This window comes from Lathamus discolor, chromosome 3, assembly GCF_037157495.1.
Source record: "Lathamus discolor isolate bLatDis1 chromosome 3, bLatDis1.hap1, whole genome shotgun sequence".
NCBI lineage: Eukaryota > Metazoa > Chordata > Aves > Psittaciformes > Psittacidae > Lathamus > Lathamus discolor.
Window position 1 is genome coordinate 137,243,256 of NC_088886.1, and position 18,286 is coordinate 137,261,541.

The following is an 18,286-nucleotide window of genomic DNA, read 5'->3' on the forward strand; positions in this document are numbered from 1 at the left end:
AAGTAGCTTAATATACTCTTGAAAGCATCTATAGGAGAGAATAAAAATAAATAAATAAGAGTAATTTCATTTTAAAGCTGTAGGTTGATCAAACGCTGTTAATTTGAAGCTACGGCAAACATTACTTTCCTCCTTCATTTGAAGTGGAAATAAGGCACACATTTTTAAACAAAAAGGGTAATTAACCACTGAATCTATTTAAGATAAGCTGTCTGGTGTTCGTTCTTTTCCAGTGGAAATTTACAATTGAGATTGCTTTTCTTTCTCAAAGACTCTCTTTAGTACCTGAGGGTTTGGATGCGATGCCAGAATTCCTGGGAGAAGTTTTCCAGCCTATGCCCATGCCCTGCAGCACAGCACTGTCCCAGTATTAGAAATCGGAAATAAATACTCTGATCTTCATTTCTAAACATCAAGAAGAAGGGGAAGGACCAGCTAAGGAACAACTGGAAGTACCCACAAGGAGAACCTGTTTCTTGTAGGACTGGGTAGTATGTGTGTTGTTTGGGTACACACAGAGACCTGGGCCTGTGGGTACAAAAGGGAAGGGTTCTCATTTGTGTGTGCTGGCAGTCACATGTTGTTTAAGTCAAGCTGCATCCTGCATTACAGACTGATCCAAAACGATGGATGAAACCTGTCACCACAATTCCTCTTCCAAATCTATTACTGGATGGGAGGAAAGAGCAGGGAGGGAACAGAGAAGGTTAAAGTGGTATAAATACAAACATATAGGAACACAGCCCCCAAACCCTTAGCTAAACAAAGCACGCAGCCGCTGGGAACCCTGTCACAAAGGGAGACGGGGATTGGAAGTGATGGGAATCCTGCTCCCAGCGCTTCAGAAAAGCAGGAGCCTTCGCAATCTCCAGTCCCCTGCTGGCTCCCAAGAATGGAGCCAGCAGGGAGAGAGGCTGCAGAGCGCAAGGGTTTGTTTGTTTTCTGACCACCCCAGGAGTCAGGATCTTAAAACTGTGGTGGCCTTTGTTTTAAAAGGGGCTGTTAAGTAGGAAAGATCCAAGGCTGCTGTCTGAGGAGTGTTTTTAAGAGAAAGGTGTTCTGAGGGCAAGGGTGCTTGTGTTAAAATTCGGGTGAGCCATGAGCATGACAGCATCCCGAGCCACGGAGCTGCATGGTGGTGCTGCGATATGTCAATTACTCACTCATTATTGAACAGCAGGATTCTGATTAGCTTATAAAACAAATTCATGCTTCTCCTACCAGGATCTTGCAACAGTACCCAGAAAAACACAAAGTCTTTATAGCTTCTCCCCCCACTTTTTTAATGGGCAGGATGGCTCCTGCTATTGTGCTGTCAGTAACATCCATTCTCTGGCGTACAGGGCGGACTCATTTGCCCCAGCCAGAGGCCACCGGCTATGAATGGAGAGTTTGTTAATTAAAAAGTATGCTGTGGTTTTAGGAATGTTTTTTTCCAATTGCCAGAGCAGTCTTTTATGCTGCTTCATCAACGAGCAGCAGCTCAGAGGTGGGATGGGCTGCTGCAGACTGTGCATCCTGTGAAGCTGCATCTACCCAGGCCTTGTCCACCTGATGGCCACAGCATTTCAGGTGTTCACACTGCAAATGTCATGTACACTGCACGTGTCGCAGGAGTGTGACTCATGTACATGGGGCTCAAGGAAGATACAGGCTTGATATTTTGACCCCCCAAAGGAAAACAGGAGAGATTCACAGCTTGATCTTTGTATTTGTATTTAAGTTATTCTTTGAACAGTTAAAAAAAAAAAACAACCCAAACTAAACCACACTGTTACCATGATCCTAGCTCAAGTGAACATTAGTACATTAACTACACGTCACCGTAACATAATCACAAAATTCAAAGCACTCATTACTTAAGAATCCAGATAACAAATATAGCAGAGTAACAAACAGAAAACCCTGGAGAAACCATGTTCTTTCTCACCTCTCCCACTTCTACACCCTCCTCAGCTTGAGCAGGCAGGAGTGATGAAGCACAGGCTGGCCTGGCAAGCACGCAGCTCTCCTGAATGTTGTGATGGAAAACGACTGGGAGAAACGGGATCTGTTAAGACTTTGCTGAGGTCCACATTATTTTTCTGCCATGCTAAAACCATGGCTAGGCTGAGCCCTGCAATGCCTCATGTGATAATGACAAAGTAGCTGAGAGCAAAGTTTTACGCTCAAAAGCAGCTCCAGACTTCCACATTGAATTGTCCCAAATTTCTCGCAGCTAGCACCTCGTAAATGTCCCTGCAAACAGCCCAGGACAGCCTGCACTACCTTCCTCCTGCATGTGGAGCTTTGCTCAGACTAAAAACAATGCTTGAGCGCGAGCAGATAAAAAACACTGCCTGTAAAGGCAACAAATTATTATTCATGATACAGGTATGAGTGGAGCCTCTCTGTGATGAAGACTGGCATTTCACACTGATTTTCTGGCCACAGCTGCACTTGGCTCCTGCTTGAGCAGAAATCAAGATACCATTTAGGGTGGTAGGCTATTGAAAAAAAGGACCTATTTCAGGGTTGGCTACAATACCTAAAGCGCTCATTGTACATCTACATACACCAGCATCCCTCTGATTAACATCAGTCAGGTTAACATCGCTAAGGACTAACCAGTGTTGCTAACTCCCATGCGGTATCTGTTGGACAACAAATGCGGAAACACAGTGGTCTTTGGAAACAAGCACAAAGTCATAGAGTTTTCTGACAAGACAGAGCATGACTTATCCTGGCAGCATGCTAAGGCTCACCCTGGCAGAGACACTTTGGGAATTTGCCAGTAGTTTGGCTATACCTGATTTAAAAAGAAAATGGGGTGAGGGGGGAAAGCTCAGCCCCAGCAGTCAGACATTCCTCTCAACCCACTGCTGGGGTTGTGGAGAAGGAACCCACACAAGGGACCAGCTGCGTCTGTGAGTCTCTGAATTAAAACTGGGGACAAAAAGACTGTGCATCCCTCATGCCAATCAATCCAGTAGGGATTTGCCAACAGAAGGATGGAGGGATTTCATATGGAGACCTCCTTTGGGGACAGCTGGGTCACTTGCTCTTCCCCCCTCCTTCTGGGAAGCTGCTGCTTATTGCTTCAGGGGGAACAACAGTAGGGCAAGGCTCAGCATGTCAGATGCATCATGCATGCCACTTGGAGACCCTGGCAAAGTTCATTCTTCTCTTGGCAAGTGTAGTTTAGACCATCCCTTTTTCCCCCAGCGTAACCTAAGAGGGGCATCAACTGACAAGTTCAACAGTTGGAGGCCTTACTTGACTACCTCCTCATGACTTGTGCTGTGCCCATAGAAAACCTCTATTCTTCCGAGTCAACTACACTGGCTAAGAGACCTATATTCAGCATCGTCCCCACTCCTGTGGAGATCCATCTCCATCCCCACACCCTGTCCTAGCTTTAACCTTTTGGGTTGTCTCCGCCTTTTCCTTCCACAATTAAGAGCACATCTGCAGTAGGAAGGCTGGCTGCTCCTTCTTGTCCACTTCTCTAGCTAGGAAAAGCTGCTATTATTTGTGATTTATCAAACACAAATATGCCTCCCTCAAGCGAATTTAGGAATCATCATCCACAAAAGGCAGATCTAAAATGGTGTTAAAGGAAGCTAATAAAGTTAGGCAAAGAGCTCAGCCTGGAGATGTGCTTCCCGTTGGAGCTGGGATGCCCAAAAAATCCTCAGAACCAAGCCTGGAGCCCTGCTCAGACTGAGAAAGGAACATGTGGCAGTGGCAGGAAACACATACCTGGGAGTGCAGAAATGCACATGAAACTCTCCAGCTTTTTCAGTGTTCAAAAAAAATTAAGGAAAAGAAAAAAGGATCCTTTGGAGCAGGAGGCGGGTACGTAGGGCATGGTGGTCCAAGTCAGCTTCCGGTCTAGAAACAAGTGTAAAGCATTTCAACGTTTCCGATGATCAGACTTCTCAACTTTATCACTTGAATCCTTCCGTTCCAACAGTGGAACATTAATAGGGAGCAGAGGGCGCTGCTCCAGAGGAGACAGCTGCAGAAGTTTTCTTGATGCAAATTCCTTCATGCCATTTTCTATTTGCATATTTTAAAGCAAGCTGTATTCCTCTGAGGAAGAGAAATATTTGTAGCAATACTGTGCCCTATTGCAAAGGAGTCATAAGCAGGAGATGGTGTGGCCATAATGGATTGTCCTGCTCTAAATGCCCCACACCTCCAGTATTTTCCAACCCATAGTCGAAGGAGGAAAGCTAGTGCGAGCTTCCTGTTTGTGAGAGAAGTGACAATCTCTACGCAGCAGAGGTATTTCATTTCATTTCAAAGCGATGTGCAACACTTAAAGCCCACAGACACTTCCAGCCCTTTTCAATCTCCTTTCAGCAAGCATGTCCTAGTTCATTATAAACCCTGCAATTACTCCAACCTGGCTGAGAGATTATCCATCCAGTTCATGCTGAAATCTCTTTCTTACATGCACTCTTGCACACTCACACATGCACACACACATAAGGGAGGTAAGGGGAGTTTGAAAAAGCCACTTTCTTCTGACACTGGGAGATCTACTTACCAGATTGCTCCTCCCTGGGTGCAAAATAAACACCACCAAACGTCAGGCTGTGGCAGTTTCAAGTTCAAGTTAGATCAGTTAACTTCACTTTCCTTCTTAACTATCAGAAAATTTGTACAACTCAGGGAGTAGGGTAGGAATCCTCACACTCCTGCAGTTCCGATAAAGTACCCAGACACAGCCTCTTCTTGAAGGCAAGACACTATTCTTACCATGTGCCTAAAATGGATTTCAGCTGTTGCTCACTAATTGTACCTTAAACAGCTCTATACAGCAGAGTTCAAACTACGGTACCACTTGGAAGATCCAACAGTGCTTAGAAATTACAGAATACCAGCATAAAGCAGCAGGACTATGACAACCAAGGACAATCTGCTGCCATGTTGTCTTTGTGTTTGGCCAGCCACTCTTTGCTTCTTCAGATTCTCTAAACCAGCAAAATAGAATGCATCCTTGTAGGTACTGGCCAAAAGATGCAAATAAAATATTAGGAAGCTCTGCAGCCTTCAGAGGCTGGCATAAGATCCCTGTAACCTATATGTAAAAGACAGAGGATGACCAAACTGAGGAACAGAACAATTAAATCTGCAGCTAAGGTCATATAAACTCCTGCTGATATGCAACCATGCTGCAGACCTTGTAACAAACGAACTTAGAGGAACACTATTCAAATAAAATTAAGACTCAGAACTTCAACTCAGCAAAGTCTGGGATGCAAACTTTGATTCTCTCTGCTCCCTTGCCTCTTTGGCTTTGGGACTGCAGTCTGTTTGACATGTAGAGCTGCCTGAAATCCAAAACAGCCTTTCTAGACCTAAATGTAGTGCCAAAATTAATTCTGGATGAACTCAGGATTGTGGCTCAGAACATCTATGACTCTGCAGCAGTAAGTCACACTGTCACTGTTACCTCAACAGAGTCAAGTTGTTAACCTGTCTGACCCTTTTACAGTAATTGTTCAAACAGAAACCAGGAGCATCACCACATGCTCCAAGACTCTTTCCAGAACTGATGCAGGCTCCAGGCTCAACAAAAAATCCAAGAAGCAGAATGCTCAGCACTGCTGTCCACATGCTTCAGAAACTGCAATAGGTACTCCCCAAGCACTAGCTTTCCCTTCCTCTGTAACTCCATTGCCTTCTTGTCTGTCCTAGCTGTCACCAAAATGACTTAACCCCTCTGGACTGCTCTTTGGGAACTCCTGGCCCAGCTCCTTGCAAAATTTGATTGCTAGAAAAAGCACATCCCAAGCAAACAGAAGCAATGCAACTGCGCCCCCAGCAAAGTGATGTTGATGAGAAGAGCTTGAAAAAATCTCCCACCTGGTAAGTTCCAAGAGGGTTTAAGAATGCCTCTTTAAAACCCTTCCAGCCCAAAATGAAATCCCCCGATTTCCTACTGTGGTATTGGAGCAACCCCTACTAAGGCAGTGGGGGTTATTCAAAACCTACAGTGGAAGATCTGGGCCCAAACCTGGAATGAGAGACTGATTTACAAGTCTTTCCTGATCTAAATGCAGGCCTGCTGCAATTCCTTCCAGTTCTGCAAAAAGAGCTGTTTTCCCCCAGACCTCTTTGTCTAGTTCAGAGACACACAGAATGGTTTCTCATGTCCCTCCTTTTTAGGGCTATTTTTATCTTCTAAACAATGGCAATTTGCAAAAGTCTCATCCAGAAAGCAAAGATCCAGCTCACCTATCAGCAAAGGGACTAATCAGCTTGTGTCCCTAGACTGCAATGCAGTATGCACGTATGTTAGAGAAGCACACCAAAGGCTCTCCCCCCAAAGGCTTTCTATCAAGGCCTGCTCCAGAAATGCTGCAGAAGTAGCCTGAAGTCACTGCTAACTGTACTGACTGTACTGAATGTGCATTTGCTCATTCATGTAAGCAAAGTCTTATTGTCATGGCCAGGGGGTTTGGGTAGTGTCTCCACTCTAGGGTGGCTAGATCTTGAGAGCTCAAAAGGTGTTTAGCAGCTCCTTCTTCCAGCACCTAGCTAAAGCCTCTCTAAGGGGAGAAAGAATGGAAAGAGAGGTGCAATGCCCAGCTTTCCTCCTCACCCCAGCCTCAAACATCCTCCAGTTTACAGAATGATTCCTAAGCCACCAGCAACACACTGTCTTCAAGGAGAAGCACAAGAGGAAGATGGTGCAGACAACCCCTTTGCTAGTGAAATACTGCCTTGGGCCAACACTTCATCTGGGGTGGGAGTGGACGGGATCTCAGACCCAGTCCATCATGCTTGGGACTTCAGCAGAAGAGGGTTTTAACTTTTCATTGACTAGCATTCCCCAGCCAAGCAGATGTTAAGGGAGGCTACAATACACATCCAGCTTCCAAAGGGTTAGCATAGCAGGCAGGAGAGGAAAGAGATGGATTTGGCTCATAATAGTCAAATTTCAAGGGTCCTCTCTCCACAAAAAATAGGTCTGCAGTCAGAACAGCCAAAAGCCGCAGGGAAGTGAAGAGGGAGGGGGATGGTCTGGCTCCTTATAAGTGTTTTTGTTGCTCTTCAAAGCTGAATGCTTTTTCAAAGGCATAGCAATGGACCTTGATTTCAGTCTGAAAGTAGCAGCCTTCTCCCCACCCACTCTTCCACCCACCCTGAAGTGACTTTCTCAGCAGGATGCACTGTGGCTATAAGTCTTCTGCTTAACAGCAAAGCAACACGTTCTGGCAACATCTTAAATATATTCATAGGACATCTGTGACTGGATTTGGAGGGGAACCAAACAGGGTAAAGGGAAGAGGAGTGAATAGGAAGCGCAGGACAGGGGAAGAAAGGGATAGGAAGGTTTAAAAATGTTAAGTGTTCATGAAAGATAAAAGACATCTTCTGATATAGCAGCACTTTAGCAGTCAGCCACGCTGAGTAGACCCTGTCTGAGATCAACCGCACGCCAACTTTGTTCCAGAAACAAGTCTGAGAGCCTCTCTCTTCAGCAAGTATTGGTTACGTGGATAGTTCTTTTGTCCTGGCATTTAAATACTGCAGCTTAAATGAGTCCTGGGAATGAAAAACAGAACAAACCAAACAAAGCCAATTCGCACTAAACCTTTTAATGATTTAAAAGAACATCTGATTGACCAGAGTGAGAAAATCACGACAGCTGATCTGACAGCTCTGGAGCATCACTGTACATTTACCAATCAAACATGATACAGGATATGCCCCATGACAGAGCATTTTCAAGGGAAAACATCATTGTGTACACCCCCTTGCAGAAGCCTGTCAACTTTTCTGCCATTTTTCTTAAGCTATTAACAGCAATTGTGCATGTACCCACCATAGTGGGCAATCATGCTACCCCACTCCACTCACATACATCAAATCCACTCTAAAACTGACCCAAACATATGAAATATTATGCCCTCCCCATATTGTGCAGGCCAAGACGAAAGGGTAAGGCGATGAGCAAACCAGCAGCTCTGATATGAACAATTTAACAGCCGTGCTATGCTAGAGAGATCTAGGGGTAGGCCCTATGAGTAAACGATTTTGCACACTGATGCATCTCGATTAAATTTGCCTGGGCTTGTGCCTCAGTGCCTCCTCCCCTAGCCAAACTGTTCTCTTGAATCAGCTTGCTGCAGAGTGAGAAGAATGGTCACCACTTCAGAGGGAGTGAACAAAGCTGATGCTTCTTAGCAAAACCCTCCTGCCTGGCAACAACTGCCCAGGGTCATGCCATCTGCATCCCCTTGTTAGGCAGCAGCTGCTCTACTCGCTCTGCAGAAACCCTTCTTCCTTCTGGATAGCAGCGATAGCTGATTTAATTATTGATGATGATTGGCAGAGGAGGACGGGTTCTTCAGGCGAACTCACAGGTGCCACATGCCACAAATCCTAAAATGAAGTCCCTATTCTAAGGTTTCAAAATCATTCCTGTTCTTTTACAGGACACTGTAATTACTGTCCAACCAAGATGAGAAATATTGATAGACTCAGCTAGTTATTCAAGCAGCATGCTTGTACTACATCCAGTGCCACCTCTGAGCCTCTGTTACCTGTGCGAGTGTGAGGTACTGTGTAGTGTTATTTATCTTGAGATGTAGGTGTATGTTCTGGACGGGGAACGAGTGGATTCTGCTTGGGCAGCTGGGTCATTCAGAAAATCCCAGATGAGGATGGTGTCATCATGTGAGCTGCTGACAATCTGGAACTCGTCAAACTGAAGTCGAAAAACTCTTCCAGAATGCTCCTAAATGCAAATGGGAGACACAGCATGTTATAAATTTGCTGGCACGTGGGATGGACAGGGAAGATGATCTTGGCCTTGGATTCTAGCACTACATGCATTTCTCAGTAAACCCCACATAAAGCATCACATTGTGTAAATTAAGTCCTCTTTCAGTGAAAAGGATTTGCTGTATCTGAGTACTTGGCTCACAGGAAGTTTACAGTTAAAACTACCCATTACTCCTTCAATCTTAAACATTGGGCATGTACTGTTCAGAACAAACCAAGCTCCCTTCATCACACAATTCAGTTGCGCGAGGCTGACAGGAACACTGTCTTCTTTGCTCCATGGTGAAACTCTTTCTCAAAATCACAGATTTCCAAATGCAGTAGGTTACAGGGGGAGAGATGAGAACTTTGCATTTGGCACCACCGCCACTGCTGCAAAGGAAAGGGTTTAATACCGGAGGACACTAAGAAGCCTGTTGTAAAGCCTGGTGACACAGTAATAATTCCTCTTAAGCAGTTCTAAAAATATGAACCAGAAAGGGCATACTTTATAGGCAGTTTGCATTCTGCTCTGAGGCTGAGTGGAAATGGCATGACGATTTGGCAAGAGTTCAGACTGTAATTAACAGGAGGTAACGGCAAGATCCTGGATATCACAGAGCAAATCCACTGTACTTTCCCTTTGTGTTGCCTGTTTTTCTTGGTGCTTACACTGCTATAAGAGCAGTGGCCCCTTCCTCGGTCAGAAGGGAACAGAAACCATACAACTAGGGTGAGCCCTATCTCCTCCATTAATACAAAATTCTCTTCAGTGCTCACACATTGTAAAGGGGCTTAGAGTCAGGAAAAAAACATGTCTGAAAATACTTCAATACTGAAAATACAGTTTTCTCAAATATTTAGGCAAAATATTATTCTTAGCTACTAAATGCCTCTGGCCTATGGTACAGGACTACAAAAATACAGTAACTGTGGGCTATGTAATGCCCTAGAAGTTCCACACACCTGCCCTTTGCTTTTACAGAGGCAGTAAGTGCAATGCACACCCTAAGTTGAGGCCAAAAGGATCTGGACTCTTTAGCTTGTAAGGAAAGCTGAACTATGTACTTATTCTGTGCTTCAAAAGCTTCTGACAAATTTGTGTGGCCACCGCTCCAGCTAACAGAAGACAAAACTGGAAGGGACCTGGCATGCAGCGAGCATTTGTTATCTGTGCACTTTCCTCCTACTGTTTGAAAATTGAACACGAGCAGCGGGAGACTCATGATGTTCATTGTGCAGCCAGGTTTAATTTTGGAGGCCGAGGGAAGAGAAAAAAACAAAACCAAACCATGGGTAAGTGGGTATAAGGAAACCCTGTTGTCATAAAACTCCTAAAAGTGCCACAACAGCTTCCTCTGTCCCCCCCATCTCTTTTGGCCCCCTCCATTGCTATCAAATGGGGATTTATGAGTATCTGTGTGTTGAGATTCCTACAGTGTTTCCATCCCACCGCATCTGATTTATAATATAATTAGCTGGGGCACTTTGGCTGTCCACTGCTGGAAAATGCAGAGGGAATCACACCAGTTAAATGAAGTCTACAGGTTACTAGGCATACATTTGTTTCAGGCTAGAGCAGGCACACTACTAATACCAAGCTGAAGTCTTAGACTCTCAGGATATGTCCTTATGGTTACAGAGTAGTTCCACAGTTTGGAACTGCGTGGCTGATAACAAAAGGGTTTTTTCTGGATTTCAGCCACGAAACAATTTGCAGTTCTACTTAGCTAACAAGCAGGTTTTTCAGAATAGTACCTGCAGGCATCTGAGGCTCTCACAGACTCTTACTCTGCAGCTTAGGGTTCAAATACACAATTGGAAAAGAGTTAGCATGGTTTAATGCTCTACTGCCTGTCAGCTGAGTCACAGTAACTCTCACACTCTGCACCAAATGTGAAAGTTACAACAACAGTAGCAATTCAGGTGGTGGATGAGAGTGCAGAAGGTCAGTTAGCACAGCTCAGCTGGTGAGGGGTAACCACACTTCTGGAGAATCAGATGGCCTCGGTATGATCTTGGTTTAGAGCACAGACTGCAGTCACATGCCACAGCAGGAAAAGGTTTAATATATACCGACCCAAACATTTCTTTGCTAAAAAAGAAATATATTTAGTACTTCTTTTTCAAAGATAACTTGGTACTGGATTAAAATCTTCCTTTATCCTCAGCAATAGTGCAAGTTTTTTTGGGTGACTGTGATGGAGGAATACTTACAGGAACCATCCCATAGCCTTGGCTGTACTGGCATTTTCCTCACAACTTTCTCACATTATTATAAGACCAGTGCAGAGCCACTGTTAAGCATGACTATGAAAGCTGTTAACACTCACACAATGACATTTTAACCACGTCATCATCAGACCTGCCCTAAATACTGACCGACAGTATGAAAGTGGTAGTTGCCATTTAAGTATGAGGTAATTAAGGATGAGGCAATTTCACTGTCTGTTCCAGTCCTTACCTGCTTTTTGCCTTAAACATACAAATGCCAGCTAAAAGCAATTCCGAAGGTGTTTTTGTTCTTGTTGCTCAAATTTGGAATGTAAATCTTTAAGAAATTTCATGTCAACCTATCAGACAGCTTACTATTACAGCATCAGGTATGAACACGTTAAAGGAAACCCACTGGCACATAGATTTCAAGAAGAACAAGTCTTGAAAATTAATTTAGCTAGTAACTTCAAATCACAGAGCAAAACTTAAAAAGTGAGTGACAGTTCCACAGGTTCCAACTTTTAATGCTTTATAGCTTGCAACATTAAAAAAAACCCCAAAACATGGACACACAAAAAAGCCAGACCCATAGAAATTTCTACGTCCTGCAGACTAAGCTAAGCTGACTTGAGTTTTCATGGCTCAAGATAGTCCTGATCAAGCACACTTTCCTGCTCCCTCCAAAACCCCTATCAAAAGCTCTTACCACAAGGGTTCGCAAGCAGAGGGTCCCTGCTGGAGCACGGGGGTCCAAAGCAGCCACAAGATCCCATACTTTAATTTTCCTAGCAGTGAAAAAATAGACAAAACCGCAGCTTTGTTAGAGAGAAAAGAGCAAGTGCTCACAGAAAAAAAAAATAAAATTAACTGTTAGTACATCTTAGCTAATACACCAGCTCAAGGAAAATTACAGCAATCCTTCTGCTCTTGAGAACTGGTTCTCGCATTTCCCCTTTGTAAAGCGTATAGAGCTTAATGGGAGAAAAAAAATACACTGTCAACAAAGTAAAACCCATAAAAAGCAGGTGGCAATAACTAACAGAAACATGTGGGAGTGCAGACACCTAGTCTGTAATGGCAAATGGTCCAGCAGATATAACCATAGACAGGAAAAATTGTTCTTAGCAGTGGTTCAGCTAGAAGAGGCTTCAGGCTGTGTCGGTTAGACATTCTTACAAAGTAAAGAACTGGACATACACATCAAAACACACTGACTTATTGCAAAAGAAGGAAAAAAAGGTATGCTTTGTAACATGGTCCAGATTTACAGACAAGGTGACTAGTATTTATAAGGAAGATACAGCAAAGTGGGATGTGAGACACTGAGACAGGAAGATGCAAGGTATTAACTGCACTGATGGCCTCACCCATCATATGCCCCACTGACTATCCTCTTGTTGTCAAAGCGAATGCATCTCACCAACTCTTCATGGCCTTCCAACACTCGTAAACATGCCCCACACTCGATATCCCACAGCCTGGAAGAAAGAAAACAAAAGAAGTACTTAAAACAGTTATGAAGTTAGCCTACTTGCTTTCCGTGCTTCTGTCAGCCTTTTGACATGACTTCCAGTTACCATGGATAAAGAAAGGTTATTTTCCTACAAGAACTGAAATTCTTTGACATGCATTGTATAGAGGTGGTCCATCTGTAGCTGAAATGTGCTTTGCTCATACAGGAATCTTAATAGCTGTATCTGCTGCATGTCCCTGACACACAGCTGAAAAGAAAGCAGGCACAAATGTTCTTAAATGCTCATTCAATTAGCATTCAGACTGACTTGAGCTTCACAGTAGTGAGAAATACAGGTGGAATCTCTAGGTGACACATCTTAAAGCAGCACAACTGCTGAGGGTTCAGGTCACTTTTCTTGAGAGACAGACAGAAAGAAACAGAAACACTGTCCTCACATATTTTACTCTTGAGGTCCCCAAAGAATAATCCAGATCCAGTGGATTTGTGCCCAAGGTTGGTACATAATGATTGAAGGAGTCCTGCCATGACAAGCTGCTCTCACTCCGGACAACAAAGGAATGGACAGAACTCTTTCACCACTATAGAACTGAGAAACAATTTGTCTATGCACACAATTGAGGCCGATGAGGAGCACCAGGTGATTCTTCAACCTGTGAAGCTGATCTTTCAGGAATATGAAGATGAAGATACTAATAATTTTCACATAAGAACCAACACACCAGTCAAGGTCAGAGCAAGCAACTCCATGGCAAAGGTCAGCCAAAGGCACTCTGGCTGGTCAGAGAGCATTAAGTCTCCCAATGACTGTAAACAGGATGGACAATGCCAGAAATGAACTGGTGCAGAAAGGTTTGAAAAGCAATCTTGTGCCAGGAACTTTAGTGCCATGTGTTTCCACTCCATGCCATTAATCTTGAGATTGCCAGCAGCTCTGGGAGGCTGCATCACACTAATTCAGGTCTGTATTTTCAGGTTCCAGTTTGAGGTTTTACCTGAATCTGAATGTGCTGAGATGATTATAGATTATTATGTCCCTAGCCATGTGGGGAACGAGCCTTCATGTACAAAAGAGGTAACTACTATGTAAGAGCAGAATCTCCTAACAGAATAGGCATCAAGGGCATCTTCCAGATTTGATAACCTTCTCAAATTTCTCCTTTTTTAAATAGCCAAAGGATGAAACGGTAAGGGAAGCACTCTTAAGGCTTAAGAACTAACTAAACCAATTTACTACAAAGCGTACACAGTCAAAACCACTACCACTCTTCCTTCCTCTAGCTTTGGGAGAATTTCTGGAAGTAGAAGGAAGTCTGCAAGTCTTTAATTCACCTGAAGACCTGGCAGAGCTGGAAGATGTACAGAACACAAGCGAGCCTGAATCCTCATCTCCTAGAGAGAATGCTGTTGTTTAAACAGTCTAGTATCAGAACCCCATGTGTGCACACACTGGAGGTTGAACACACACATGCAAATCAACCACTCAATCTAAAATCAACCCAAGATGATGTAGCCTGAGTCTATTTTCTTGTTCTAAATTATCCTTTTTGTCTTATTTTTTTCTATACCATATTTTTCTGTAGCAATAAAGAACTTTGACCCTGAAGACTAAGATACTGAAGTGGTTGGATTAAACTTGACGAACCAATTTCTAATAGATGGACATCACCACAATGACAGCAATGCCTATATAGCTGTGTCCTCTTACACTGCTGAAGTATCTGGCCTGCAACAAAACCTAAACGATTTTTATACACGACATGTCTCTATAAAAGATATTGATTTCTCTGCCACTTCACGTGTCCTTGTGTTTTCAGTTGCAAAACTAGAAATCAATTACCTTTCAGAAAAAGTTTCCCTGAAACTGAGGAACACCAAACTTCAAATTCTGTATCAGGAGGCAGCCTCTATTAAAGGCCAACACACAACATCTGGCATTTTATAGTGGATTAAAATCAAACATACAAAGCACAAAGTCACCCACAAACATGACTTGGTAACCTGTCCTTTCTTCATCACCCTTCCACTGACTTGTGCCCCCTGCTAATGGCTGGGAGAAAACAATGTGATCAGGTGAGTCTTGTGCCTTACCCACACAGTGGCCAAGCACAACTTCCATTAAGATTCACTGCCAACATTCCTGAAATTCTAGCACAATTTATCTGTCAACTAGGGATTTTGTCCAATGTAAGCATAAAAGTAACTGTATTCCTCTTTAGCGTTATCACTATCTTGACATCTATTTTTATTAGCATTGCAAGTCGTAATTCAGATCCTTCCCTAACTGCTGTAACATTTAACTATTTCTTACTCTAACACTGAGACCAAGCTTCATAGTACAATTTCAGATAGGTTTTTTTTCTATTTGAAGTGCAATTCTCACCATGCGTAAGTGGTGCTACTCTTACATTATGCCTGTAATACTTCTTCCCTTGATTTAGAGACAGAAGTTCCAGCTCTCTTGGTCATGCTTTCAGACAGCCCTACACTAAAATCTGGTATAATGACATGGTGATGTCAACCAAATGACAACCATCTTCCTACAGAATGCAAAGCCAGGAGAGGTAAGCAAAGTCCACAGACAAACAGCAGAAATCATTCTCACTGAGGAGAACTTATTACTGACATGCAAAGCGAAGGGTTTCTGCTTACACTGTCCAGTTTTCAGGTTTTATCAGAAGGCAGACAATTATTTAAAGCAATGACAAAGACAAGAGGGGGTTTGCTCTTACTCCTGTTTGCATGACAGAGCCATTTCCTTACATCGCTTCAACTACTACTCAAGCTTGCTCCATACGCCCCAAGATTAGCGAGACATCCCTCTGCCAGCAGCTGAGGACGTACAGAGAAACCCTGACTCATGATACCAGAAGGAGTTAAATCTCAGACTGCAACCAAGGCAGCTGGAGAAGTGCAAAGGCAGTAAACTGAACTTCAGCCTCTAAACCAGCTGTTCCAAACTTAACCAGGTGCCAAGTACCACAAGAGGAGTTTGGCGAGAGCCCAGGAGGATTTCTGCAGAGGATTAAATGCCTCTTACTGCAAATCTGACCCCTTTAACTAGACACATAGCCCAATTAAAATATCACAAGAGGACACCATAGAAAGTGGTACTTGCCAGCTCTTTCATACACCAGAATTGTCAGAGCAATGCAACTTGTTGATTAGTATGGGACTCTTGAGATACAGAGGATGAAAGACAACACAGTAAACAGGTTTCTAATATCTCCTTCCAGTAGTTCCCAATGTTCTATAGCAAAGAAAGCATTTTTCAAAGACGACAAGGGTACAGAGCACTTCAGTTGCCTAACCTCTGCACATCCCAGGGAATCAGAGACAACGTGCTGGCACAGAACTCTGCAGTGGGCAGTGTGTCTCTCACCTGATTGTATTATCTGAAGAGCCGCTCACTACTAGCCTGTCTCTGTACTGCAGACATGCAATGCCTCGTTTGTGGCCATTTAAGGTGCGCACAAATTCGCAGGTACTAGTGTTCCATACCTGTGACAGGAAGGGGGGAGGGAACCACACAGAGACAAAATTATTAGGAAGAGAATAACAAAAGCTGGTATCTGTATGATATATACAGACACATCCAGAATGCTCTTAATTGAAGATGCTATCATTAAGAGTGGGAAGATTACCGCTCCAGTGACTTGTGATTATATTCTGCAACTGTTAGCATCTTGGGTCACTGTACACAGAAGATTTTTGCCACACCATGTAAGAATTAGCTTCCAAAATCAGGCTTTAGCATTCTTGGGCTATGATTTGGTCTACACAGGATCTTGATTTTCCTCAGTTTTAAGGCTGCAGATTTGGATCACAGCAGTAACATTTAAGGGACTCCTATCCACTCACCTTCACTTTTGCCCCCATGCTGCCCTCTGACAACTGTTCGAGTGACATGCTGAAACAGATCATGGAAGTGGTCAAGTTGAAAAAGAACACAGAAAAAAAAAAAGTCCTTTTTCAACTGCATCTGTAGCTAGATCATTTGCCATCCAGCGCTGTAAACAAGTTGTGCAAGCTCAACACAGGAGGAACAAGTGGAAATAAGCAGCAGCAAGAACACTGCTTCTAAAGGAAGATCTGTGCACTAACTGCCAAGGACTATCTTCCCTCTCTGGGCATCTGTTCTTGGTTATTAAATACCCCAATGCTGCAAATAAAAAGCCTCTGAAACACCTCACCTTTATAGTTCTGTCACCTGATGCTGATACAATGTACTTGTCATCAAAGTCCACCACGTTGACAGCTGCTCGGTGCCCTACTAGCACCCGCCTCAGGGTGATGTCTGTTGGTGAAGCCATGTCCCACACAGCAATGGAACGGTCTTTGGAACATGTCACCATCATGCCGTTATTGAAGCGGAGGTGCAGTACTGCTTCGCAGTGGTGAATCAGTGTGTTCAGCATCTCACCTGCATTCACGTCCCACACCCTGCAGGTCCAAATTTCAAACCAGAGAGAAGAGAGTTAAAAAACTGTACAGTGGATTTTCTGCAGAGCAAGAGAGGAACAAAGAGAGGTAATTGACTCTCCAGCAATATTAGAGAAGCTAATATAACACCACAAGTTATATCTATATCTATTAAATAGTTCATTAGAAGATGTATTATATAAACCTGTTGACTATGCATACACTGAGACAGTCCAGCAGCCAAAACCGCTGCAATGCAATTAACACCATAAAAATAAACCAGCCAGGAAAGAAGCATTCTTTAATTAAGGGAATTTAGTGCTGAGGAAAGGTATGAGATTGATGGCCTTAAAGAGTGATGTTTCCTGGTTGTATAAGCCTACAACACGCTCCATTTCCAGTCAATGAGTACTTAGTCATAACCTGTGGAGAAGCAAGTTCAGTGACGGGTTTAATTTTTGACCTCTTTCACAGGACTATCAACTCAAGGCACAATTTACAGAGAAGCAGAAGACAAGATAATGCTTTTCAAACAAATATAAGTAATTGCCACAAGTTGCACCGTGAACTGCATTTACCCTGCAGTGCATCTGCTACACAGCTACATTCCAGGAATGTGCTGAACACTCAAATTAAGACAGAGCAGTTATGTCAACTTAATGTTATTAGAACCAACTGTTCCAGTGGAAAGATAATTTAAGATGAAAATTAGGAAAAGGCTTCATACAGAACTTCTAGGAATTGAAATGAAGATACTAAGTCTTAAAAATGTTTCTTTTGGGCTATTCTGTTGGCAAACTTTTTTTACCTTCCACAAAGATTTCTTTTGACACTATCACACCTGTATCCCACATATACTATGTGAGAGCAGAAGATGGCTGTATCATCAGGCACATCAGACATTGCAGAAGTTTCCTCTGTCAATAAGGCAAGCAGTAAGAAAATCTAAGATGTGAGAAAGACTTCTAATGTCTTATTTTATAACTTCTGGAGGCTGAAGTGCACCAACTTATGGTCTATAAATGAGAATGAACGGTACATTCCAATTACAAAATGCAAAGAAGAAAACCTGACAGAATAAAGACCTGAGCTGTCAACATACGAGCAGTCTGCAGACAGGGTTGTCAAACCGAACAGGAGCTGGAGACCTACTGACTTCTTTGGACAAGTGCATCCCTGAGATCTCAGAAGCATTAAGAGCCCATCTGTACTGTCTATGGAATGAAGCCCCTCTTCCTGAGGAGACCCGAGGATAAAAGTGATGCATCCTATGTGCCTCTGGGTTCTGCACAAACATTTACAGATACAGTGGGAAACAAAAGTATTTCTGGGCAAGTAGCCAGGCTGCAATTTGGTCTGCCTGGCCTGACATGGAAGATGATAGTGTTTGTTACAGAAATCAGTCTCTCC

At 43.3% G+C, this 18,286-nt stretch overlaps 1 protein-coding gene across 7 annotated transcripts in view; it reads right to left on the reverse strand.

Moving 5' to 3' along the window:
- Positions 1-1,699: 1,699 nt before the first annotated feature.
- The window catches only part of BTRC (beta-transducin repeat containing E3 ubiquitin protein ligase), a 123,304-nt gene continuing 106,717 nt past the window's right edge, over positions 1,700-18,286 (reverse strand). For 6 of the 7 annotated variants that reach the window (XM_065672111.1, XM_065672107.1, XM_065672110.1 and 3 more), the window contains 5 exons: positions 16,648-16,897; positions 15,837-15,955; positions 12,348-12,458; positions 11,687-11,765; positions 7,580-8,737 (listed from right to left, as the gene is read on the reverse strand). In XM_065672111.1, the coding sequence (XP_065528183.1) occupies positions 8,576-8,737; positions 11,687-11,765; positions 12,348-12,458; positions 15,837-15,955; positions 16,648-16,897 (721 nt within the window). In that variant the 3' untranslated portion in view covers positions 7,580-8,575. Of the gene's footprint in view, positions 7,543-7,579; positions 8,738-11,686; positions 11,766-12,347; positions 12,459-15,836; positions 15,956-16,647; positions 16,898-18,286 lie in introns of those variants that run through there. The other variant, XM_065672105.1, reaches the window with a different exon arrangement.